This window comes from Antechinus flavipes, chromosome 5 (assembly GCF_016432865.1).
Source record: "Antechinus flavipes isolate AdamAnt ecotype Samford, QLD, Australia chromosome 5, AdamAnt_v2, whole genome shotgun sequence".
NCBI lineage: Eukaryota > Metazoa > Chordata > Mammalia > Dasyuromorphia > Dasyuridae > Antechinus > Antechinus flavipes.
The window spans coordinates 90,452,254-90,479,569 of NC_067402.1; the positions used below are offsets into that span (position 1 = coordinate 90,452,254).

The 27,316-nt window shown below is 42.8% G+C and overlaps 1 protein-coding gene across 3 annotated transcripts; it reads left to right on the forward strand.

The window, feature by feature from the left end:
* Positions 1 to 8,205: 8,205 nt before the first annotated feature.
* On the forward strand, positions 8,206 to 26,309 carry ABCF2 (ATP binding cassette subfamily F member 2). 3 transcript variants are annotated; one of them, XM_052001011.1, is made up of 15 exons: positions 8,206 to 8,315; positions 9,458 to 9,654; positions 15,080 to 15,292; positions 15,787 to 15,969; positions 16,069 to 16,240; positions 17,209 to 17,304; positions 17,946 to 18,048; positions 18,903 to 18,998; positions 19,089 to 19,208; positions 19,304 to 19,393; positions 19,625 to 19,735; positions 20,611 to 20,673; positions 21,323 to 21,451; positions 22,125 to 22,328; positions 22,985 to 26,309. In XM_052001011.1, exons 2-15 carry the CDS (start codon positions 9,495 to 9,497, stop codon positions 23,120 to 23,122), a joined length of 1,878 nt encoding a protein of 625 aa, XP_051856971.1. In that variant the 5' UTR covers positions 8,206 to 8,315; positions 9,458 to 9,494; the 3' UTR covers positions 23,123 to 26,309. The 3 variants fall into 3 exon arrangements, with proteins under 3 accessions (XP_051856971.1, XP_051856972.1, XP_051856973.1); XM_052001012.1 differs by lacking the exon at positions 8,206 to 8,315 and adding an exon at positions 8,337 to 8,442; XM_052001013.1 differs by lacking the exon at positions 8,206 to 8,315 and adding an exon at positions 8,433 to 8,452.
* The last annotated feature ends 1,007 nt before the right edge of the window (positions 26,310 to 27,316 follow it).

Sequence of the window (27,316 nt, forward strand, 5' to 3'; positions counted from 1 at the left end):
GCCAATCACTCCAAGTATCTTAGCCAAAAACACCTAGGTACCTTATTGGCCTGGTGTGGTCCAAGGGTCACAAAGATTTGGAGGTGACTGAACAACAAATGCGCCAAGTTCTGTTCTAAAGATCAAGTATAGAAATATGAAAGACACATGTCTCTTCTCCAACCCTAAAGCAGCTCCTTTTATGCATCCTATCTTCTTGCCACTCCTTCCTTTCCTTTTCTCTCCCCTTTTCCTTCCTCATCCCTTTACTCACCTCCATCTTCTTTCATACCCTTGTACAGACTGTCCCTGTGCATGCCTTCCTCACCTCTACCTTTTAGAATCCATTTCCTTCCAAACTCAGCTCACACTCATGTACCTTTTACATGAGTATGTAGCCCTTTCCTTATCTCCCCCAAGTTCCTAGTGCCTTCCACTTAAGATTACTTTGTATTTTTTTTAATATAATGTGTGTATGTACAGTTGTCTTCATTGATTGTAAACTTAGGACAGGACACAGTGCCTGGCACATAGTGGGAGATTTATTAATCTGTGTTCCTGTTCCAAATGTTTATTGGTTGATTGGTGATCTCATCAATGTGAATATTATATCCAACCATAATAATTGAATGCATCCTTATCTATTATGAACTCTTGGGCATATCTTCTACAAATTCATTACAGAAGCATTTTGAAAAGTTTTACTCACTTTTTCTTGACACGAGGACATCAATAGAGCACCTGGAGTTGTTTGTTGGTTTATTTCTTGCTCTTGCCTTGTGAACAGTTCATCTTTTTCAGTCATACATTTATTTGATGGTATCATTTATTTTGTTGCTTTTAATTCTCCATAATGTGTTGTAGTCTACTCATACTTATTATATCTACCTCCATTATATTCTGGACATTATTCTTTTTTATTCAGCTATTGTAATGTTGCACATTTCAAGCTAATAGGTAAATATGGGTATTTCAAAAATGCATGTTTGTTTAAGAGAGAAGTTCCTAGTCAGGAAAAGAACTTTGCAATTTTCTAAAGGCAATCCAGTCTACTCTTTTCCTGTTCAATTCTGGACCCATTTTTTTTTGTCCATTTGCTGTAGATATTAATGGATGGGCTCCAGAGGTGGTCCATTCAATTGTATATAATAGTCTGGATAATGATTATTTTCTAGCTGTTTGGTTTTCTCTACGTGGATAATTAGGCCAAACTCTTTAGAATGTTTGTGGATCTCAGCTAGGAGCTCCTGTAATTTTCTGGAGCTCAGGAAAAACAAACAAACTAGGATACTCTAGAGGACCTTAACATTGATAGGAAACAGCTCCTTAATCTGGACTTTGTGCTGGATTTTCATGAAACTAACAAACACTTTTATTGAGGAAATGTTTCCCTATTTTATGCTTCACCTGCTATTAATGAACCAAGTGGATTGTAGAACAAAGCTATCTTTGTTATATTTTTCAAGAGATCTTGTATAATCTTGATGTACACATGAGGAATGCTTTGATGGAAGAGGGCCTAAGTCATTTGCATATAAATTTAATGCCTTTTCTACTACACCATAAGAATGCTCATTTTTCCTTGGTGATGACTGGGCTGGCTACATATATGGGTCTTGGGTTTTCTTATCAAAATCCTACAGAAAATCCTGACCCCTTTTGCTCTACTTGCCTTTACTTATGAACTGTCCTCTTTACAGATATGTACCAAGATTTATTTGTCCTATTGAATTTAAAGTTCCTATATTCTTGGAATTCCTCTCATTTAAAAAGTTTGGAAGAAGGAATCGAATGACAGACTCACAGGTCTTAATACTCAGCATTCTTCAGGTTATTATCAAATAATAGTTTGCATTTGAATGATAATTTACAATTATCTTCATTATTGCAAAGGTAGGTTTCAGTCTTATCAAAAACTAAAAGTATAGCATTTTCAATTACTTAGACATCAGCTTCTTCTACTACTGTATTTTGCCATCCAATCTCTCAAATGATGTAACTATTTCTGAAATTTTACTCTCATGAAAAAGCAGCATCTGATGATCTTTTGTTATTTCCAGTATTGGCTACTTCCTAGTCTTCCTGATACCTGGATTTAAGTGTAGCACAAGTTCTGGGCTCATTCTCCCAACTCACATTCACACCAGTGGGGTGGATCCAAATAATATGATTTGGACTACTTTTCCTCTTAGAGTTCTAACCCCAAAGGACTACTGAGTTTTCTCTAATACTATTACTCAGGACCTCTCATCTAATATGTTCCCTCAAAGCCAATTGATCACTTAATACCAATTAACTTTTACCAAGGAAAATAAGTTGAGAAGCTACAAGAAGTAATATACAGTAATATCTTTTGCAACTGGGGTTCTCTCTTTGCTCCTGAGGAGCCTAAGTAAACTTGAGGTGGCTACAAAATATTCCACCCTGTATGGAGGGAGAGGTGCTTCCTGACCCCAAGAGTCTTTTTTCTCTCTTCATGGAATTCCCAATAAGTTCATTTCTAGATGCAGCATATGAATGAATTGCTCTCTTGCTTGCAGACAATAGCCTTTTGGCTACTTTGAAATCTCTATTTGATGCGGCCACTGCAACTATTGACAGTGTTACCTGATTCCTTTGGTAGGGTTTCTGGTGTCTTTTCTAGTCTTTTAAAACTCACAAAATGGTAATCTGTTATGTTTCTTTCAATACCAATTCATCTAAGATCAAGGAAGACAAATCCAAGAGGCAAAGAAATAAAGATGCTATATTCATGGTACTCAGCAGCAGACCTAAAATTCTATAAAGCAGCAGTTATCAAAAACGTATGGTACTGGCTAAGAAATAGAGTGGTGGATTAGTGGAATAGTTTAGATGTCAGATTACATGACACAATAATCAATGACTATATTAATCTAGCATTTGATTAACCCCAAAACTTCAGCTTCTGGAATAAGAGCTTATCATTCCATAAAAATTGCTGGGAAAACCGAAAAAATAATATGTCAGAAACTCAGGATAGACCTCCATCTTACACCCTATACCAAAATAAGGTCAAAATGGGTACATAATTTAAACATAAAGGGTGACAGTGTAAGCAAATTAGGAGAGCAAGGGTTGGTTTACCTATCAGATATTTGGAGAAGAGAGTAACTTGTAATCAAAGAACTAGAGAACATTATAAAATGCAAAATGGATAACTTTAATTACATTAAATTAAAAAGTTTTTGCATAAAACCAATATATCCAAAATTAGAAGGGAAGCACAAAGTTTGGGGGGGAGGGGATTTACAGCCAGTGTTTCTGATAAAAGTCTCATTTCATAAAGAACTGTGTCAAATTTGTAAGAACACAAGTCATTCCCCAATTGATAAAATGGTCCAAGATTATGAACAATCTTTAGTTGAAGAAATTAAAGCCATTTATAGCCATACAAAAAACGTTATAAGTCATTAACTAGAGAAATGCAAATCAAAACAACTTTGAGGTCCCACCATTCACACCTTTCAGATTGGCTAAGATGACAGGAAAAGATGATTAAATGTGGGAGGGGGATGTGGGAAAATTGGGACACTGATGCATTGTTGATGGAGTTGTGAAATCATTCAGCCATTCAGGAGAGCAATTTGGAACTATTCTCAAAAAATTATCAAACTGTGCATACCCTTTAACCCCGCAGTGCCACTATTGAGTCTGTATCCCAAGGAAATCATAAAGAAGGGCAAAGGATCCACATGTGCAGAACTGTTTGTAGCAGCTCTTTTTGTGGTGGTAAAGAATTGGAAAAATGAGTAAATGCCCATCAATTGGGGAATTACTGAGTAAGTTATGGTACATGAAGATAGTGGAATATTATTGCTCTATAAAAAACAATGAACAAACTAGATCCATTCTTCTCTATGTAATAAATGTTATATGCCATGTTAAATGTGTACAATCTGTCCCTCTCATGAGTCAAGCAGGCTACTTCTCCTCAGCTTTCCAGAGTATCTCAAGAGATTCTAGGGGCTGTCTTTTCTCTACCACCTCCACTAGCTCTACTGCTCTCATTGTTAGGAACCCGAGAGCAGTGTTCCAGTTCCACTTAATCACTTCATTCTTATGGGGAATTGTCTCAAAACTTAAGTCAATTCCTACATAATATTGGTCCTATTCAGTTCACATCCAAAGGCAGCATTAATGATGGACAAGTACTATACTTATCTTAGTCACTGCTGAACTAGGGTTGAAAAGGTTACTCTGCTCCTCAGGGCATAAATTGGTACAACATGGCCTAGAACTAAGATCCTGGAACATTAAGTACAAAGATATTCTCCATAACTTCCAAACTCACAAGGTCAAAGAGGCTCAAGTCCTTTGGAAAAGAACAAATGCAGAAGCCAAAGATTCAGGATTATTTCTCAGGGACCACATAACCTCAGAGAAGAGCCTGAGATTTACTAGAAAACCTAAGCAAAAGTCTCCAAGATCATGTGAGAGCAATTGAGGTTAAAAAAAAAAAATAGTGTTGGATGTTGATGAGATTTTTACATGTCTCTGAAACCAACCAAAGTGCCTCCACTTCACTTCATGTGATTAGCTGAGCCAATTACAGAATGTCTTTGTATACTGCACACTTCTCCAAGGCACTTTCCTTACATGTCATCAGCATTTTACCGGAAGCAATCTTGACATGAAGAGGATGCATCTGCTGAGCAATCTGATAGCGTCTGCACATGCTCTGGATGCCCAATACAGTACCTCTTTTTTTTATATTCATATTTGAATGTTTTAGCTGTGTTTCCATTCCTAGCAAGGTGGTGAATTTAATTGAAACAAAGTTCCAGAATTATAATAAGCCTGGAAAGGTGGATTTGCATCATGTTGAATATAGTTTTAAATGCCAAATAGAGGATTTTATATTTGATCCCAGAGGCAACAGGAAGGCACTAGAATTTTGTGTAATACTATTGCTATAGTTTGACCTTACCATTTGGAAAATCACTTCAGCAGGTAAGAATAGAGTGGAGAAAGGAAAAATCAACTAGGAAGCCATTTTAACAGAACAAATGATAGATAAGGTATATCTAATTATAAGGTATATTCGAGTGATAAGGTATAGCTGTGCAAATGGAGAAGTGATGTGTTGTTGAAAAAGAAATGATAAGATTTGGAAACTGTGTGTACGGATTAGTGAAAGTGAGAAGTTAGATTTCAAATCTGGATACCTGAAAAAAAAAAAAGTGATAAACATTTGAAAGAGGGGTGGGTTTTTTTTGAGGGAAGATAATGCAGATTGAAACGATGCATGTCTGCTCGTTCTCTGTACTCAGTACAAAACAAAAGGGAGGCTGTGGCATTTTTCCTTGTTGGTCACTCCCTGGAAGTGCAGACTTACCTTCTAGGAGTTTTTGCAATAGCCATTAGATCATTTATAGGGCAAGAGGTGGGTATTCTGGGGATGGGAGAGGAATTTCTACTGTGGGTCTTCACTTCCTGTTAGCTTATAACTGCCCTGAAGGACGATATCTAATACAGAATGGGGGAGATCAGGAACTGACACAGTGGGAGAGAACAGAGGAAGGCATGCAGGTGGATAATGAGTGCAGAAGTATAGCTATGTTAGAGAAATCTGGCTGCTCACATACCCTTTGAAGTCATGCCTGTCATGTAGCTGTAATCCCCATCTTGGAAACCACTGAAGCCAATGACCTGATTGCACACTCACTATCATCAAGAAATATTTATTGGATGTATATGTGTAGGGTATTGTGCTCAGCACTGGGAAATGAAATTTTAGTAGTGCATACACATAAAACATTAGTAATATAAAGTGGTATAGCCCAAGGGTTAAATGAATACCACAGAGCACACATTCTAGAGGAATTGATAATATTTCTTCTTTGATTTTTGCATGTTCATTTTTCATATTTCATTTAGATGTATAGGAATAGCACAGCTATACATATTGGTTTACATGCCATGTCTTTTCTGGTACATTACAGGCTCAAGTTAGGGATCATGCTTAAATTGTCTTTCCTTCTTCCCCAATGCTCTGCCCAGAGTTTAATAACAAGTTCTTAAATGATCAAAGGAATGATAGAGAGCTCACAGTAGTCTAGGGCCATCAGAGACTTAAGCTAGGTTATAGATTTGATGAAGTGGGTCCAACAGAATGTAAGTTCCTTGAAGGTAGAGAATGCTTTTCTTTGAGTCTTATGCATTTACAACAGCAAAGGTAAATTTTCATTAAGCATTTCACTAAATTCTAGGCACTGTGCTAAGTGCTAAAGATACAACTATAAGAAGATTGTCTTCTGTCCTAAGAAGCTTACATTCTAATGGCAGTTGGGGAGGGAAGACAACGCATAAGAAATTGGAACAATCTGGGGAATTTGTGGTAGAAATGAGGAATGAACCTCACATTTTCCTTAAAATAAAGGTTCTGGGAGGCACTATCAGAAGAAAAGGCCATAATGGCAGAGTTTTCACTGTGAGATCAGGGGCAAAGGGAAATTCCAGGATGAGCAAGCTGTGATAGCATAGTGGATGCAGGGGATGACCTTGGTATCTTTGATGTCTAACCTCATCCTTTTTCAGCCATCATGGCCATTCCAACAAATTGTTATTGTCTGCCCCTTCTGCTGGGGGAAGTCTTCACATTTTTCATACTAATAAGCCTGTTGGTTACTCTGAACCTGATTTAACCCATCTATTTGAGATGTTTTATTTTGCTACAGCATCTTGGAACAATTGATGAGAACTGAATGAGAAGTGGATACCAAATATGATGTTCCCTGAACACCCCAAACAATTATGTACAAACACAACGTATACCAGATTAAATTGGAGATAATAGGGAAGGCACTAGAACTAAGGGGGATCAGGAGAAGCTTCTTCTAGAAGGCAGCATTTTAGCTGAGACATGAAGCCAGGTGGAGATGAGAAGAGATTGAATTCTATGAATATGAATGCATATTCCAGGAGCAGGAAGGATATCAGAGAGGGCCCTGAATGCCAGCAATCGAGTTTGAACTTTTCTCATTAAGTAATAGTCACTGAGGGGTTCTGAGAGAAGATGCATCTGCATCGCTTACATTATTTTTTTTAGTGCCATGGAAAGTTGATGGAGGGGTGGCATAGAACGAAGGTGGGGACCCCTACTAGGAAGCGGTTTCATCATCTAGGCATATGGCCATGACTTTAAGGTCAGTGGCAGTGGGAACGGAGCAGAGAAGATGGATGGGGCAGATTTCGTGGAGGTCGAGTAACAGCATTTAGAAGTAATTAAAAGATATGAGAGGAAAGAAAGCGCCGCGGACAGAAAGTCAGAGAAAGGAACCGATTTTGAGAAAAAAACGGTAAGCTTGGCTTAAAGGGGGGTGGAGACAGAGGAACAGAGCGTAGAATGGAAAACGAGGACTAAGGGAAAGAATTTGGGGGCCACCCAAATTAAAGGAGTTGGGAAAAGATTCAAGAGCCCACGGAAATAGAGGAATTTGTTGTGAAGTAGGAGAACCAGAAAAGGGGGCGTCCGAAGGCCGAGGATTTGATGAGGCAGGAGGCCGTAGGTGATCTCATAGAGAACGCCGTCCCCTTCGCCCCTCCCCCCAACGCCCACCGCGGAGGGGTTGAAGCTTCGGGGCCAAGACGTGATAGACGCGCAGGAAAGAACTGGAGGCTCGAGCTGCCGAAAACTGTTTCAAGAAGCTGGGCTTCGTAAAGCACAGAAAAGCCGAAGGAAAGCTTTTTTAGGCTCGAAGGACTGGGAAGGCCTTCGATTAAATCTCATAATTATTTTAACACCCCGACTACTCCAGTTCCTGGCTCGGCTCGGCTCTCCGCGATGCTCCGCCTCCCACTCCCCCATCCCCTTAATCCCCGCCGGCACTTTGTGTCGGCCCAGCTCACGCCAAGCGGTGAATACTGGGAATGTAGTTGGAGTTTTCAGCAATCTCTCCTGTTAGACTCCTTCCTGGGAACTCCATTTCCCGGCATCCCGCAAAAAAGAACTGAGGAAAGTGGGGGAGGACCTAAAGACACCACACACACCTGTGCGCACATTCTGTTGGGATTTGCAGTTCCTGGGACCTAATGTCAGCCCACGAGCACGGGGAACGTTGGACTACAATTCCCAGAAAATACTGCGCTTCTCTCTTAGATGACGTCATCACGACTGCGCTGAGGCCTCTGGGAACTGCGGTAGTTCGCGTGCACGGCCCTATCCTTAGCCTGCCGCTCTGGGAAGACGACATTTCCCAGGTGGCTGCGCGGAAGCGCGCCGGGAGCAGGCGGGTTTTGTGATTGGCTGGCGAGCCGGCCGCACGCGGAGTAGCCGAAGCTGCTGTGTTGCGACAGAGGCCGAACGGCGAGGCCCGGTGAGCTGGGGGAGGGGGTGCCGGCCGGTGAGGGCGGGAGAGTCGAACTGGGCCTGAAGGGAAGGCGAGGGATGGAGCGGGGAGACCACGGGAACGGAAAGGAGATCTGGGGGGAAGAGGACGTCTGGTGAGGGACGGTTGGTGAGGGGAAGAGAACCGGGCCGGGGATTGGGGGGGGGGGGGAAGGGAGGTGAGGGGAAGATCGGAGAGAGGGGAGTTGGGGGCAAAAGAGTTGGCGGAGGGGGAGGAGAAGTAGAGGAAATGTTTTAGAGAGTAGGTGGGGGAAGGAAAAGACCAGAGAGTAGAGGAGTGGGGAAAAGGGCGAGAGACTTGCGGGAAGGAGAGATGGAGTTGGGGGAGGGGAGAAAGTGGAGAGAGAATGAGAGAGAGTGGGCAAGGAGGGGTACGGAAGGAGAGAGAGAAGGGGAGTTGGGAGACCACAAAGTGAAAAGTGGGGAAAGCGGGAGTGGGGGATGGGCGAGGAGTGAGAAATGAAGGAGAAAGCGAGAGTGGGGGAAGAATCAGAAGTGAATGAGAAAGAGACGGGCCAGGAAGGGGGGAGGGGGGTACCGGAGAGAATCAGTGCAGGAGTGAAGAGGGGAACAGAGAGCAGGAAGGAAGAGGAAGAAAGAAGGAAGAACAGGCTGGAGAACTAGACAGGAAAGGATGGAATGAGAGAGACTTTTAAAAGGTGGAGTTAAAGGGGCAGCGTACTGGGGAGAGCAGACGTCTGCAGGGAACTTGTGTCATGTTGAGGATCCTAACTAGGAGAAGGAATGAGAAGCAGGCAGAGTGGAGGAGTAAGGGAGGCCAAGCTAGATCTAGGAATGTAGATTTTAGAGCTGAGAGGGACCTTGGAGATTATTTAAACCAAAGTTGATTTACAGGCAAAGGCCCAGAAAAGTCCCTGGCATTGCTAATTAAGTGGAAAAGCTGAGATTCTAACTCTGATTTCCCTGACTCCAGTTTTAGCATTAGTCTGTGATCTGGTTGGAACCAGCAAAATCTCTGGGACGTACCAGGGACTGAGGAATGGGGGAGATTGCTAGGTGGGAGATCCTAGGGAGAAAACAGAGGAAGGGCTTGCACCTTTGTGGTGTGTGTTTGGGTTGTGTTGAATTTCTTTACCTTTCTCATGGCAGGTTAAGTTGAAATAACTAACACCTGTGGCTCATCACCATGCCCTCTGATCTGGCCAAGAAGAAGGCAGCCAAAAAGAAGGAAGCCGCTAAAGCCAGGCAGAGGCCCAAGAAAGGGCATGAAGAAAATGGAGATGTTGTCACAGAGCCACAGGTGGTGGAGGAGAAAAATGAAGAAGCCAATGGCAAAGAAAATTTAGGTAAGGGTGAAGTGTCTTTTATGGGAATTCTCTGATAATTCTGAGTTCACGTGGGGCTCCTAGATGAAGTGTTGTCAAAACCTTGGCTTTTGTTAGCCTTGATTTAGGTGCAGAAAAGGACAATGGACCTATCTTGTGTCATAGATTTTGGGCCCCATTTTGGGTCAGTGACTTGAGCCTACAGTCTTTGTTCAATATCTGATGCCGGAGTGGTGCACGTTCATCCTAGTATCTGGGTACTTTTCCTTTCTCTGCCTATTGTTTTTCACAGTGGATAATGATTCACTGAGCCCACATGGGGGCCAAGGTACTGGATTATGTGTCACATGGAACCTTCCAAAAATTATTGACCACATAGGAAAAGATGCCTTATGTTTGACCCCCTAGAAAGAAATGCTTTTCTCTATTTTATTTTGTTGGAAATGTTTAGTATATTCTACTTACAAGGCACCAAACTAGAGTCTGAAAAACATGATAGAAAAAGTTTCTCATTCTCCTTCCAATCTTCTAAGGAGTTTGGGGAGATGAAATACAAAAAGGAAAAAAAAAATTAACTGATTATATCAAAGTAATGTTTTAAGTAATTTCTTAATAATCTGTTCAGGTTTTTACTTAATTAATTGAGAGGCATTGTGCTTTAATATAGCCTATCTTGGGAGTAGGAAAATCTAGTTTGAGTTCCACCTCAGACATTTATTATTTAAATGATTTTGGATAAGTCACTTAACTTCTAAATCAGTGCTCAAGCTAGCCCTAAGACTATAATATGCAGAATGATTCCTTTCCCCCATCACAGAAAGTTTTTCCTCATCAGTAATTTCCTATACCAATGAAATTATATATCCTTCCTACCCTCTTACTCCCAAAATTGATCTATTCATTTTATGTGGAGCTTCTCTTGCAAGTTGTTACTTCTCATGGCTTCTCAGCCTTCTTTGCCTGAAATGAACATCCTTTTCCTCTCCAGCTATCTGAGTACTGTTACTTCATGGTCTATAAATACCTTCTCCTTTAATGAAGCCTTTTTCAGCTACACCAGCCCACAGTAAGCTCTTCCTCATTAGATTCCTATAAAATGCTTATTACTTATACATATTATTTTACACTTAACAAATGCTTTCTTTTATTGTTTTTCTTTTTATATCATTTTTCCTCATCTAGAGTATAAGTATCTTGAAAACAAGAACCAGATAGGGAGTTTCTTCTTTTTGCCTCTTTGTGTTCCATTTTTTTATTCCTAGCCTCTGTACCCATGAAAGTACTTTGCGCAATAGCTGTCTAATAAGGAGGATTAAAAAAAAGTGGTGCAGACAAGAAGCATTCAGGGAAGGAAGGGATAAAGGAAAGAATGAGGGAGGAAAATAAGAACTAGGGGATTACTCCATGTCTGGATTGGAAGAAAACTAGAAAGACCTCAGGCCATGTAGTAAAAGTGTTGGTGAAAGGGAATAATTTTTACTGCTCAATTTCTGAACCAGTGCCCCAAAAGGGCATTTTATTTTGCTTTTATATCACTAACCTAACCCTGGAAATTTGGCCTCCCTTCTTTAAGGTGTCAGACAAGTTTTTAACTTAGTCAAGACATCTCTGAGATTTAAAAAGGGAGTGGGAGGGTGGGGAGAAAATGAAAATTACAAACTCAAGATGTCATTTCCATTCTATTCAACCCTCCTCCTAATTATCTGAATCAGGATTCAAAGCAAAGATAAGATTGGTTCTTCCTTTCAGATTCTCCAATGTCTAACTGGCATCTTAGCCTAACCTAGATATAGTGTATTTGGCTTTAAATAATTGTTCTCATTTAGAAACTGGAAACTAGCCTTCAGTATAGCTCTCTCGATGTTTACGATAGACTACTTAGCTTTTCTGATATCAAAACTGGCCTTTTTTTCTGGAAGTACTTATTAAATTTTGGCAACAGAAAGCTTCCATTGGACCTTAGTGCTGGTTCATTTGATACTCAGGTAAGACTCATGCTCTGGATCCAATGAACATTTCATATCTAACCTGCCAGTCTTATGCATTTTTTTGGTATGGTTGCAAAAAGATTAGTCATTTTAAATTTGGTTCCCACTTCTCACAAAAGAGTTGTCGCTTCCTAGGATCCCATAGGAGAATTCTAATTTATTCTAGTACTTTATGCTTCCCGTAATAGCATAAGCATTTTTGACTCACAATAACAGGTCATCCCAAACCATGGGGCAGAAAAGTTTTTTTGCCTAATTCAGAGGGCACATGGGTTAGATAGAAGAAATGAGGGTGGCCAAAGTAAGATGTGTCATTTGAAACAAAGGATGATGAAGCCCTCTTCTTGGGAAAGTGAAACTGTTATCTTGGATTGATGTGGTCTTTAAAGCAATGAATACACATTGAATGAATTAGGAAATTTGACCACAAAGCTCTTCCATTCTTAGGTCAAAGAATCATTCCTCAATGTCATCAGACCTATGTCTGATTTTAGTCTCTTATCATTCTACCTCAAGTTGCTAAGGTACAATAAAGATTCATATGTATTTAGTGCTTTTAATGTTTGCAAAGCATTTTTTTCATAACCCCACATTGCAGATGTAGAACAGGTATTATTCCCATTTTGCAGATGAGGAAAATGAGCCTGTAAGTTAAGGTTAAATGACATGTCCAGGGGTGGCTAGTTGGTATCCCAACTAGCCCTGAAGTCAGAAAGACCCAAGTTCAAATCTGGTCTCAGACACTTAACACTTCCTAGCTATGTGACCCTGGGCATGTCACTTAACCCCAATTGGCTCAGCAAAAAAAATAAATGACATGCCCAAGGTCAGACCTCTAGTAAATATCTAAGGAGGAGTTCAAACCTGATTTCCTGCTGCTAAGGCTATCATTTCTGTTACTCTGCAATGCCTCTTCAAGAACTAGAACTAGGCTTCTTTCTAACTCTTGGAGCTTACCTTGTTACCAGCTATTTGGGTTACCATTTCTTTCAACACCCCTTTGGTCCTACCTTCCAGGCTGCCAAAGGCCAACTCTTCTCTCAAGCTCCCCATAGGGTTTGGGAGTGACTCTGAGCTACATATTGTCAAACTTGAGTTTGCCAGCCAATCTTTCTAAGGAAGCAGAGCATGGAAAAACAAAAGAACCATCAAAGAGAACCATCGTTATTCTTTTTTTTGATTTGTAAGATTGACAGCAGTCACAATATTCTCTCTGGAAAACAGCATGAACCAAAATATAAGTAGGAATGAATGTGATTTACTTGGGGAGCAGTGAGGAAATTGGCTTGGCTAGGACAAAAGGTTTTGTGTTGGGGAATAGTGAGGGAAGAGATGAGAACTAACAGGCATGATAATGTTGATCTATCATTCTCCTTTTGAGGGGGTGATCTGACCCTAAGCAGAAAAATGACCCAGGGATCATGGGTTCATGACAAGAAAAAAGAGGGATATGGGAGCAGCTCTTAAAGGAGCTTTGATCATTTTCTTAAATCTAAAATTTAAATTATTAAATTTGACTGTACAAGTTGAGATCCTCTTTGAAAATAAAGGATGAACAACAATAATCCCCAAATAGACTGGAACTCCATCTAAGCAGACCATACTCTTCCTTTCCATCCCAACTTCCATCATCATTCCCCACCATTGGAAAGCTTCTCTTTCCAAGGTACATAAAAACTGCAAAGATGGCCAGCTTGGGGATTTTGAGAATGAGCAGGTGTCCTACATCCATTCCTCTCTGGAGCTTACATTTCCAGTTCAGACCTTTGTCTGATGATTGTAAGCTTCTTTCTCCGTGAATTTGTTGTCTCTGGGGCCATTGGCAGTGCCATGGCATTTAGTCTGATGCTGTCATTAGCATCAGTCTTGGTATTATCAAAAATCTTGATGATAATAGTAGATGACATTTAATATAACACTTTAAAGTTTACAAAACACTTTTAAAAAATAAATTTTAATGTGTGCAACACTCTGGGGGAGTTCATACTGTAGGTAGTATCGTCCCAATCTGGTGGAGAAGAATGATACTCAGCATTGTGGATTAACCTGCTAGTCAGTTTGGAGGTGGAATTTGAACCTAAATGTTTCTGAAGTTCAATATTTTTAAATTACAAAACCTTTCATTGTAGGCTCTCTCTCACATTCCTTTGAATTTTCTTCACATCTTCATTAAATTTTATCTTATCCCTCTAAGGCCTCATCTTCTCACAGCAGACCAGTTCTATTATCTTCACCAATTGTGTTTCTGGAGCATTTATTTTCCAGCTCAGCCCCCATTCCTTTTCTATATTTATTAGTCATCCTCTAAGACTCATCTTCACATTCATGTCATTTTCTTATTTTCAAAGCATTTTTTATATCCATCCTTTTATTTGATTTTTGAAGAGAAGCCAAGAACCCCAAGGTAGGTGGGGCAGGCATTGGATCATCCCTCATTGCAGTGGCAGTGTGATTAGGGGGCACTTTACCTTAATGAGCCCATCCTAAAGGGATTGGATTAGATGATCATTAAAATGTCTTCCAATTCTTAAGATTCTCTGAATGTAAAAAAGCAAGAGATGCCCAAAGATAAACTGGCTGAGATAATATAATAAAGAAATTAATTATTAAAGAATTAATAAAGAAATTAGCACTAGCTCCTAGGCGTCTGGACTCCAAAGCCAGTATTCTTTCCACTGTATTATTGTATCTTCCAAACTTTCTCATCAGTTTTCCTACCAGACCCCATTTCTCTTTATCCAAGAAAATTTCAAACAGTTTCTCCCTTTGCCCTTCAAAATAATGATTTTAAAACTTAAAGGGGTGTGAGTAGGCTGCCCATAACCCCGGAACTGCCTCAGGGACCATCTTTGGAGGTCATTTTGGCTCAGATAATATAAAGGAGCAATAACTCCATGAGTCACAAGAAATGAACCACCATCTGGTGGTGTGGGCCCCGTCGTTGACCCTGGCTTTTTCTGTGGAAGTTAAATATAGTCATTTCCTGCTCAGCAGGAGAGTGATGGCACCAATAGTAATAAGCTCCTTTTGTGTTCCCTTGGTGGGGACTGGTCTCTTCTTGGCAGGGAGGTTTCCTGGTATCCCTGCCTCCTTAGTTAGTAGGGTGAGGGGGCCGTGGCCATTAGCATCTGCTGAAGAACAGATGAAGTATAGCAACCCTTCCCTCAAGGAACTTAGATTCTGGTTAAGGGACTTTTAACATGTAGAAAAATAATTATGCAAGTGATGATGAAATAAATGCAGTGGAGAGGTCGCTTGGTACAGTGAGATGAGGCTCTGTCCATCTCCCTGACTGAACCAGAGAAGTCAGGCATCGAATGTAAATAAAGTCGTGTTGGAGAGCACTGTGCCCAGATTCTAGGTGCGTGGGCTTCCATCCAGCAGGTGATTTTCATCACTGCTGGACAGGCGTCTGGGAGCAGTGGTCCTAGTAATCATTCTTCCCCTGCTGTCCATAGAGGTGGATTTGCTGACTAAGGAGCTGGAAGACTTTGAGATGAAGAAAGCTGCTGCCCGAGCTGTCACGGGAGTCCTGGCCTCTCACCCCAACAGCACTGACGTCCACATCATTAACCTCTCGCTCACTTTCCATGGCCAAGAGTTACTCAGTGACACGAAGCTGGAACTGAACTCAGGGCGTCGCTACGGCCTCATTGGTCTGAATGGAATTGGTGAGGCTCCAGAATAGTGAGAGGTGTCTGGTCTGTTGCTTTGTCAACCAGCAGAACTTAGAGGGCATCTACTGCAGAGCTGGGGTGCCAGGCACCAAGCAGGAGGCAGATATGACCAGGGATTCCTCCTGCCTTCAGGTCCCTCACAAAGAGGCAACCGAATAGTACCAGGCATAGCATAACAAGTTCCAGGAGACTGGGAAGGGCATCAAGTGTTTGTGAGTGAAAGGAAAGAGAAAATTCGAGGCTGAAGTAGCCAAGGGAAGTTTCCTCATGGATTTCTGGGAGGAAGGAGAACTGGGTCCTTTAAGATGGGCTAAAATGAGATAGGCAACAGATAAGAGAGTGGAGGTAATGTTTACAGTTCTAGGGAGGAGTGTCCCTTCTGGGCAAAGCGGAAAGCCGGCTCAATTATGAGAGATAAATGGCAGCCAGAGTATATCCTGTCTCCTACTCCCTCCTCAAATTTTTCTAAATTTCTCCTTTACCTTCAGGAAAATCCATGCTGCTGTCTGCTATTGGTAAGCGGGAAGTGCCTATTCCAGAGCACATTGATATCTACCACCTGACTAGGGAGATGCCTCCTAGTGACAAGACACCCCTGCAGTGTGTGATGGAGGTGGATACAGAGAGGGCCATGCTGGAGAGAGAGGCTGAGCGGCTGGCCCATGAGGATGGTATGGACCTCGGGTGAACTTGAGTGGGAACTCACAGTGAATAAAGGTGGTGCTCACTAAGATCCTTAGAGTTATAGACTGTCCTCCCCCCACTTGCAGCCGAATGTGAGAAGCTGATGGAGCTCTATGAACGATTAGAGGAGCTGGATGCCGACAAGGCAGAGATGAGGGCCTCACGGATTCTACATGGTTTGGGCTTCACACCTGCCATGCAACAAAAGAAACTCAAGGACTTCAGTGGTGGCTGGAGAATGAGAGTTGCTCTTGCCAGGTGGGTTCCTCCCCACCTCAGGCCAGCCTAATTTCCTTGAGGCACATCACCACCATCTGTCACTAGTTTCTTAGAGTTGAACCCCAACCACTCTTTGGAGACAGTTATCTTAGAACAAGGGTCAGCAGTGATGTATGTCTAATAAGGAATGGTTTTAATTACAGATTGTGGGGTTATGGTGGGAGAGTTGGGTGGATAACAGGCCTAAACAGGACAGAATTTTTAAAAAGGCCTCTTTTCTTCTCTGGCAAATCCTTCTAGCTCCTCTTCCCCTTTTTGTCTTGTGTCTGATAACTAATAATCTGTGCTAAATAATTGACAAAAGTGCTTAACTTAAGGTATTTACTCTCTCGTTTTATGCTACCCATTGGAGGCTACAGGTCCTTCCTAGGGATATTCCTCAAATTGGCTTCCCTTTCTACTCCTTCTCTGAGTTTTTTATTTCACTTTCCTCCTTCGAGAAGTGAATATTTAAAAGTGCTATTTTGGAATGACCACCTACCAACTCATGATTTGGAACATGAGAGGGGAAAGAATTCTAAAATCTATCTCTCTGCTTCTAGGCAGAAGTAGGCTTTAGTTACGTCTCTTCTTAGGAGAGGTGTCCACTCTAGGAATGGAGCACATCCCATGGCCTCCCTGTTATTGGGGGCATAAGGGGGTGCCTTTGGCTGTCCCACTTTATTTTTCATGTCCCTTTTGGGAGTAGAGACTTATAAGAGAAACCTCAGCGTTTTTATGAGTCCTCTGGAAATTCCCTTTTCCAGGCTAAATAATTCCTTTGTTTAAAAATCTTTGTGTCTAATTCTGTGATCATTTCCGCCACTCTCTTATACCTCCCCATTCTACCCTTCCCTCTAAGGCTGGGGAACCACCAGCTGTTTCTGGGACTCCCCTGGGCCTCTGTGTTTATGTCCCTACCACCAAGTGTAATAAGCACCTCTCTTGCTCCTCTTCCCTCCCCACAGAGCCCTTTTTATCCGCCCTTTCATGCTGCTATTAGATGAGCCCACCAACCACCTGGACCTGGATGCCTGCGTTTGGCTAGAAGAAGAACTGAAGACGTAAGAGGGTGTGCTTTGTGTGGGTGGTTGTGGTGGGGGAGGACGCTAGGGCTAGATTGGTAACTTTGTGCCGTGGAACTCTCTTGACAGATTGATGTAAAGCCTGTGGGCCCTTTCTCAGAATAATGGTTGGAAATACCAAAAATATATAAGATCAAGCCTCTTTTAATATTAGAAAGATAAATCCATGGTTCCCAGGCTAAAAACCCATGGGCTGTGGACAAGATCAGAAGCACCTCTTCTAGCAAATTAGAAACAGACTCGGGAGGAGCTTCTGTATAAGATTTTCTTGTAAAGGGAATAAGGAAGAATCCTGGTAAAACCTAACAAAGTCCCTGATTTATATAGATACTACACTACATTTGGAAATGATTTTGGTCGATGTTTTCTACACTATCCTCTTAGTCTGTCAAAATCTATTAACTTCTGTGTTCTTTCATCCATCCTACTTTCCTCCCAGCCCAGGCAGCTGTCTATCCATAGCCACTTCCACATTTTATTTGTGTGTATGCATACATATCCAATTCAGCTGTCTTTTCTTTTGCTTCATTGTTTGCTACCACCTCCACCTGCCTGATTTTTAAGAAAGTGGTTAAGGAAAATAAAATTTGGCCTCCTTCATGAGTTCTTTGGCTTTTCAGCTTCAAGCGAATTCTGGTCCTCGTCTCCCATTCCCAGGACTTCCTGAATGGTGTTTGTACTAATATCATCCACATGCATAATCGGAAGCTCAAGTATTACACAGTGAGTGGGCTCCTGCAGCCCCAGTGGGGTGACTTCTTTGGGTTCAAGCATGTTATAGAGATTTGTTTTTGCTTTTATCCATCTTTTATTTTTACATTATCTTCATTTTCTAATATACCTCTTCTTTCCCCCTTTTAATGAACTATCTTTATAACAGTTTTTTTGTTCAAGACATATTCTTAAAAACACTCAAAATTTTCCAGTTCTTCCTTACCAGAAAGCACTGGGCCTAGATCCTAATCTTCCCATCAGAACAAAAGAACAAAGACGAGAATCTTATCTTATTTTTAAAGACTGTTTACTCATGTCCATGATGAAGAAAATCAATCCTTTTTGGTTATGCTGTGCCCTGGGCTAGGTGATAGGAAAGGTTATTGTTCTTTGGGTGAATATTGAGTTTTTTGCTGCTCTCCCCAATAGTTGCCATGCTATCTGCTTAGCAATTGCCCTCAAGTTTATAGATTTCCAAACGTAAAGCACATCCCTCTCTTTTTTATAGTCGTTCTTTAATTGTGGCAGCTCCTTTTGGCCCCGTTTGGAATTTTCTTGACAAAGGTATTGGAGTGGTTCATCATTTCCTTCTCCAACTCATTTTACAAATGAGGAAACTGAGGCAAACAGAGTTAAGTAATTTGGCCAGGTTCACACACTTAGTAAGTTCCTGAGACCAGGTTTGAACTAGATTTGTCTTCCTGACTCCAGGCCCAGCGTACTGTCTACTGGGTCACTTAGCTGCCCCCTCCTTACTTGCTGTATGTTCTCGCTTAGCTAGAGGCAGGAGAACAGTCCTTTCCCTGGCCTCTGACCTACCTGAGTGAATACAGCTGCCTGCTTTATCCACCTCATTCCTGCAGGGTAATTATGACCAGTATGTAAAGACACGACTAGAACTGGAAGAAAATCAGATGAAGCGTTTCCACTGGGAACAGGATCAGATTGCTCACATGAAGGTATAAAAGGCAATGGCTGCCTGAAGAAACGGCATGGGGGGAAGGAGAGGCGAGCAGGCCCCTTACTGAGGTGGCCCCGGTCTGTTTCAGAACTACATCGCTCGGTTTGGTCACGGCAGTGCTAAGCTGGCCCGGCAGGCACAGAGCAAGGAGAAGACGCTGCAGAAGATGATGGCCTCAGGCCTGACGGAGAGAGTGGTTAGCGATAAGGTAGAGGCCGCGGGCTTTGGCCGGGTGTTACTGGCGGGAAGAGGGCAGGAAAGGGGCCTAGACCTCAGCCAGCATTCTCTGCTTCTATTTCCCAGACGCTTTCATTTTATTTCCCGCCATGTGGGAAGATTCCTCCACCTGTTATCATGGTGCAGAATGTGAGCTTCAAGTACACAGATGATGGGGTGAGTTCATACTGGGGATTGAGGGGCCACATGGTGGGAAAAAGGAGGAGGAGGGAGGCTATCCTTTCAGATCATCACTGATACCCCTTTAGAGAGGAGGAAGGTTTTGAGATCTGCCATCTGGGGAGGGGATGACAAAGATGTGCTAGTCTCTCATCTGTGGTCTGGAAACTGCCACAGTAGGATGGGAAACTGAAGTAGTATCTTGTTTTTCCTGCACACACATGACAGCCCTGCATCTATAACAACTTGGAGTTTGGGATTGACCTGGATACACGTGTGGCTCTAGTGGGGCCCAATGGAGCTGGAAAGTCGACTCTGCTAAAGCTGCTAACAGGAGAGGTAAGATCACGAGGGTCACACTGGGTGGGTGTCCACTTGGGAGAAAGGAGAGGCTTTGTGGGCTTAGGAAGCCATCCCCATGAGTGCTCAGAGGGCTGGAAATTATAGGGCAACAATCCTTGATGACTCAGGACCCACCGTCATCACGTTCTGGCTATCACCGTCCTGTTTCACATAGGCTCCTCTCCATCAAGAGCAGGATTTCTTTTGTGGTCCGCAGATAAGATTTCAAGGGGTCACTCACCTTGAATGAGAAAAATGACCTTATATTTCACTATAATTGATTCCTTTTATAATCCTGCATGCTTTATTTTATACATTTAAAATGTCATTCTGAGAAAAGGGGTCTGTTGATTATTCACTAAACATCTAAAGAATTCTGTGATTGGGAAATTTTCCCCAAATATCTGGACAATGGAGGGCTACTTGAGGTTCTTTAGCCAAGAGTAAGATTTGGGGGGAAAAAATGAATGAGGTTTGCTCGGATTTGCATTGCTGATCTGAGTGTATTTTCAGAAAACAGCTGGTTTTTATTCTAAGAGCAGCAGACAGGAAGTTATCATTGCTTTAGTCAGAATAGAGTATATTCGAGTGTGGATAAGAGAGAGACTACTGAGAAATGGTGTGCTGTCTGTCTTGTCTTCCTCATTTGTGTGTCTTGTGTACCTCTGTGTGTCTCCTTGGGATAGAGGGGTGAAGATTAGGATCTCTTTCAAATACATTGAGGGTGGCCAAGATACAAACATGACTTTGTGGAGCTTCATTGTGTTTAACTGTGTGTTTGAAGAGCCTCGTTAAGGGGCTATGGCTGGGGGGCAAGGGGTATCCCTTGGGTGGGAAACTTTATGCATTGTGCCTTGGCTATATTCTTTCAGCTGCTGCCCACAGATGGGATGATTCGGAAACACTCTCACGTCAAGATTGGCCGCTACCATCAGGTACAAGGGGGCGGGAAGGAGCATTTACGTGGTGCCTGCTAAGTGTGCCAGGCATGCCCAGTGCTTAACAAAGGTTATCTTAGTCATCCTCACAGCAGCCCTGTGATGTAGGTGCCCATTTTACAGTTGAGACAGACAGAAGTTAGATGTCATTTAAAGACTTGTCCAGGAGCACATGGATTTGAACTCAGGTCTTCTTGACTCCAAGCCTGCTGTTCCATCCACTGTGCCACCAGCTACCCAAGGCAGAACTTTTTAAACTGTCCATCGTGATCCCATGTGAGGGTCATGTAACTGAATGTGGGATTGCAGAATTATGGTTTATTATCAGTTAATGTTTGATTTGTGAACTTATACCTGTATCCCTGAGGTTGCATAAAAATTTCTGAGGTGAAAAGGGGTCATGGGTGGAAAAAGACAGCTCTCTATCTGATTGTCCTTGACTTTTCCACCTCCCCAATAAGGGATGTACACAGCTTATCTAGCCTGTTCTTCGGTCACCCATGCCATAAAGACCCAAATAGACAGCACACAGCTTGTCCCTCAGATAGGAGACCTCAGGGCTCAAGGCCCCAGATTATCCCTTCTAGGGTTTTACTCAGAAAGAGGCTTTAACACTTCTTGCCTTATTGCTGTTCTCCGCATGTAGCATTTACAAGAGCAACTGGACTTGGATCTGTCCCCCTTAGAATACATGCTGAAGTGCTACCCAGAGATCAAAGAGAAAGAGGAGATGAGGAAGATCATTGGTCGATATGGCCTAACAGGGAAGCAGCAGGTGAGCAAGGAAGGCCCTCTGGGAACTGAGGGAATCCAGAACCATATGGATTATGGGCGTCATGTCCTGAACCTTGTCATTCTGCCAGATCCTCAGACTCTTGGTGAAATTCCTTTATAAAAAACCCAACTGCAACAACAATAACATTTTTTTTTAAATGTTAGCTATTTGTCATTCTCCCTTCTCCTTCTTTCCCAGATAAGAGAGAAGGCCAAATAACAGAGAAGGAACATAACTGTCTTCAATGTTTCATCTTGTTTTAGGATTATGATTTTTCCATCCTGGTTTAAAGTTTTATAATGGGATGTATGGTAGGAAGGGCTTGACATCTTCGTTGTCTGCACCTCATGTTTTGTGCCCTCAGGGTAGGGGCCTGATGGAAAAAGAGTAGCAAAAAACACAGATATTTGCAGTAATCTCCTGTAAGTGGGCTGTGGTTATGAAGGGAATCAGATTCCTGGATTCAGAGCCAGGATTGGAAACTTAGTGCTTCCTGAGCTGGTAGCTTGGATATCAGGTTGAAGCCTGTCCCAGGAGTCAGGCCACCTGAGTTTCTGACTCCTGAACAATTTTTAGCTCCAAATTAAGAATTGTGGTCTAATCTGACATTAGCACGGTGCTGACGAATGTTGCACCAGTGTCCGTGGAGATCAAAGGGTTGTGGTCCCAACAGGTGAGCCCGATCCGGAACCTTTCAGATGGGCAGAAGTGTCGCGTGTGCCTGGCTTGGCTGGCTTGGCAGAACCCCCACATGCTCTTCCTGGATGAGCCTACCAATCATCTAGACATCGAAACGATAGATGCTTTGGCTGATGCTATCAACGAGTTTGAGGGTGGCATGATGCTAGTCAGCCACGACTTCCGGCTCATCCAGCAGGTAGGAACACAGGAGGGGAGGGTACAGAGTCATTCCTAAAGCAGCTTCAGTGGAAAAGTTGCTTTTCTTGAGAGGAAGAAATCTAGGTTTCCCGGTTTGACCACTTTTATTTATTTGGATATATAGATATAGATAATTTTTTGCTAAGACAATTGGGGTTAAATGACTCACCCAGGGTCACTCAGTCAGGAAGTGTTACATGTCTGAGACCAGATTTGAATTCAGGTCCTCCTGTTTTCAGGGCTGCTGCTCTAGCCTGCACCATCTAACTGCCCCATCTGACTACTTTGTTGAGGAGGAACTTTCTTCTCTGGAGGCTTTTGGTCTATGGGGGGAAGAAAGGGAAGTGCTAACAATTGGGATCATGAGTTAGTGAAGGAGGATTGTAGAATTGTAGATAACACGTTTAGCTCTGGAAGCCATCAGAGATCATCTTCGTCATCCTCATGTTACAGATTAAGAAACTAAGACCTAGAGAGGTTAAGTATTTTGCCTGTGGTTTATACAACTAGTAAATAGCTGGCAAAGCTGGAGTTTGAGCCTTGGGCACCATGTTCCCTTCTGCAGAGAGGGGATTTGACTGTGCCTTAGAACAGAGGGCATCCTAATTTGTTGGACTGTGTGCAAAGAGCTGACTGTTGTGATTCTCCTTTCAGGTCGCCCAAGAGATCTGGGTCTGTGAGAAACAGACAATCACCAAGTGGTCTGGTGACATCCTGGCCTACAAAGAACACCTGAAGTCCAAGCTGGTGGACGAGGAGCCCCAGCTCACCAAGAGGACCCACAATGTGTGAGCTGGCCGTCACAGGTTTGGGTCAGGACTCTAGACCATCTGCTCCCCTGACCAGCCACCCAGGACTGGAGCCCGGGCTGCGCTCTCACCTCACTGCAATATTCCTCATCCCTCGCCACCACTTCCCTTTCCCCTCCCATTTCTTCCCTGTTCCTGCCTTAGTAGCACTCTGACCTCTACAGACAGTAACTGTCTGTGTCCCAGCCTCTCTGCTCACCTTTATCCACGTCTGGACCACAGTTGGCTGTCCTCCCTCTTCCCCTATTGTTTACCTTATCCATGCCTGGATGTGGATGCAGTTAGGGTCACCTGGGGGCAGTGGGCCCAGCCCTCACAGCTGGGCCCCCGTGAAGGGAGTCTGGGCTCCAGGAGGTGTGAGGAGGGCCCCCACCCCTCCTCTGCTCTTCCCTCCCCTTCTGCTTCTTATTCCCCTCTGCTTCCGATTCAGAGGTAGGGACTGGGGCCCTGGTCCTGGTCCTGGTTGGTTTTTAAAGAATTATTTAACAGTGTAACTACCAGATCTGCCTGACACCCCTATAAAGCGTCCAATAAAGAAAAAGGAAAAAAAGCCACAGCCACACTTTGCTTCCTTGGCCTGGGTACTGTTCCCTTCTCCAGCCCAGCCCCCAACATGGAGACCCCAGCCCCTATTGTATTATGGGGCCCGGAGGGGGATCTGAGGGTAGAGAGGACACCAAGGGCAGCCCTGAGCGGCTGAGTGTTAGGAGCGAGAGTGAGCGGGATTCTCCGGGCCTTTGGCTCAGGAGTCTGTTAAGCTGCAGTGCTGTGGAGGGAGTCCTGGTCAGAGCCTGTGCAAAGACCGTCCCTTTGGACTCTGCTTTTACTAATGTTTCTACCATCTGGCCCGCTCGCAGCAATGCTCTTCAGTACGGCTTACCTCCAGGGGCGGCTGTGAACTGGCATCCTCAACAACTGCCCCCTTTTCTCCCTCCATCAGAAGCCATCTCACAGCCAACCCCAGCTCGGGCCTGGTCTGTATGGCTGACCCTGGGGGAGGGGCCTGTCCTCAGATAACTGTTCCTCTCAGGGGGAGATGGGGTTTGGGGGACTACTCTTGTGCCCATGGAGGCATCTGAAAGACCTGTGGGCTGAGTCAGAGGAGGCTTCGGGGAGAAGGTGGGGTTTAAGCCAGTCCTTTAGGGCTGTATGAGGTTTGGAGAGGCAGAGCAGCAGAATGTTTTCAGTGGAAGGGGAACTAGGACAAGGAGAAGAAGTTTAAATGAGGAGGTGGACCAGGTGGCTGAAAGGCCTTGGGGCAGGATGAATAACTGTCTCCTTTGCCCTTGATAGGCTCAGAAGGGATTTTTCCCTGGGACTTAAGGAACTTTCCCTCAAAATTGGCTGTGAGTGCTGAGAGTTGGCCCTCTAGCTTGAATGTCATCCAGTGTAGCCCCTCTCCTTTTATAGAAAATGGACCCAGGCCCCAAGATCTCACAGTAAGCAGCAAAGCTGGGATTGGGACCCCAGATCCTCTTTACTTCACACCCAGTGCTCTTTTTCATTAGGCTTCCCAGGACCCTCAGGATCTTAACTTCTACAAAGAGAGCCACATGGGTCGAGAACTCTCTCAAAAAATGTTTTCAGTGATACCTGAAATTCTATTTACAATTGATTCCTTTAGCATAAGCATTACCCTCTTCCTGTTAAATCCTTGAACATTAAGCCCCTAATCTGTTGATGTTTTAAATTTCCAGAACCTATGAGATTCACACACACACACACACATAAAAGAAATTTGCACTTTTTGTAATTCTAAAAAATGGGCTCCTTGTCCAAGCTGAAATTAGGAAATCAGTCAAGTTATTGTCTGCATTTTCCCCTTTATTCATTTTGTCCTCCATTCCTTCTTTCCATCCTTCTTCCCCAAGGCTCTACCTCTAGGGTTTCATACTTTCATGCTCTCAAGTCTTTAAATCAGTAAGTAAAAAAACAGATAATGCATCCATGCTAAGGTTTGATGGTTAACAATGTGCCACTGTATCAGGCTGCTTCTCAAAGTAGATGGGATGTGAAGAATGTAACGTGAAATTTAAAGGCTGTACACATTGGAGATGAGAAGAAAAATCCCAGTACATACTCCTGTTGCCCCTGCTTCTGTACCTGCCCAAGCCCTAGCCATCTGTCTGGTCCTGCCATGCCTTCGAAGCCTTCCCCACTGCTCCAGGCCAGAAGAGCTCTGTCCTGGCCCACAAGCCTTTATTAGCATTCTAGGTTACTGAGCGCACAGTTGCTCTCCAGTTGTACCAGGTGCCTTAGTTTTGCCTCCCTAGGTAGATTGTAAGCTTGAAAGTAGAGACAATAGCTTTTGCTTCTGTATCCCTGAATAGCACATGCTTGGCACTTAGTAGGTATTCAGTAAATACTTGATGTACTGTTGATAACACTAGCTGGTTTATGGACTTGAGGCATTTGATAAATGCCTGGGAGCCCTTTGTGAAAGGGGAGAAAATGTCTGACAAGCAGGAGGAAATTGTACCCTCCCATAGCAAGATTTGGAAATTGTTCCTCCTGATTACAAAGACAGGTACTATAATACACCTTAGGAGAAAATTACAAATTGGCCCAACCATTCTGGAGAACAGTTTGGAATTACAGGACAGTTTCAAATCTTATCCTCCTATTAGGCACGTACCCCATGGAAGTCAAAAAGATAGAATGATTCCATACACATCAAAATATTAATAGTACTTTTTGTGGTAGTAAAGAACTGGGGGAAAAAAAGTAGACAACTGTTAATTGGGAATAACTAAATTGTGGTACACCAAAGGAATCTTTTTAAAGAAATGATTATTAATGAAGAGCTCAAAGAAGCATGGGAAGACAAACTGATGCAGACTGAAGGAAGCAGAATTGGGAAGATAGATACAATGGCTACAACATTGTAAATGGGAAAAATAAACCATCAAATTGCCATATAATTATAATGATAGCTTTTGGCACCAGAGAAAGAGAAAAACCTATTTTTCTCTCTTTGCATAGTGGGGGAGTGTAAGGGTAGAACACTATACCTATTAAATTTGGTTGATGTGTTGGTTTTGCTGTGTTTTTTTCTTTTGTTACAGAGGTGATTAGTTGGGTAGGGGAAGAGGGAAGGCTATTTTCCAAAATGGTGATGTTTAAAAAAAAAAAAAAGATAGCAATAAAAATAAAATTTTTAAAGGAAATAATTGTTCCTCCTGTCTTAACTGTTGTCTGCATGCTTTTGTATCATCACTAACATTTTTGATTTGACATTACAAAATAAGTATCGATAGAATAAGAACCCCTAAGTGCTAAATTTAGCACTTTAAAGTTTACAAAACTCTTTACATACTCAATAGAACCTTGAGTATGTTACTACATGTATTCTCATTTTTACAGATGAAGAAATTAAAAATTGCACTATTCTACCTTAAATGACTCCTGTGGTTTCATAGACCACAGCGAAGAGGCATAGTGGGAAGTCAAACTCTTGACTCATGATTCTAAACCAGGCATTTCTGCCACGATATCAGACTACCATCCACATACCATCATTGCCAACAATGAGTCCCAGGCCTTGCAAGTCCCAGTTGGTCACTGTTCGGGGCCCAACTGACTCAGAGCATAATAGTCATTTGTTTTGACCAGAAACCCCTTCTCATGTTGGTTAATTGAATTTTTGACTAGGTGAAAGAAGCCATTTTTTGGGCTTATTTGTGACCTAGCCTAATAACAGAATGGGTGTTTCCCCAGTTGAAGTGAGACCTGTTGAAGACCTTAGCTTACAGAGGCCAAGGTCTCCTGCCGCATGTCTGCATCTCCAGTCATTCCTGGTTTGTATCTGGGCTCGTAAGGCTGATGTCTGCACAGCCCTCCCTCACTGAAATATTTACTTGCATGGCATGCTACCATCTTCCTGATGTCATGGTCCCCTTCAAGAAGGAAGGACAAACAAAAATGGAATCATGCCATGGAGAATGCATGCATCAGCCCTTTTAATAGTGGCAAGGAGCTGGAAAACAGTGACTGCCCCTCAGTTGGGGAATGAATAAATTATGGTACATGAATGTCATGGAATATTCTGTAAGAAACGACCAGCAAGATGATTTCAGAGAGGCCTGGGGAGACTGACAAGAACTGATGCTGAGTGAAATGAGCAGAAGATCATTGTACACCACAACAAGACTATACAACTATCTGTTCTGATGATCTG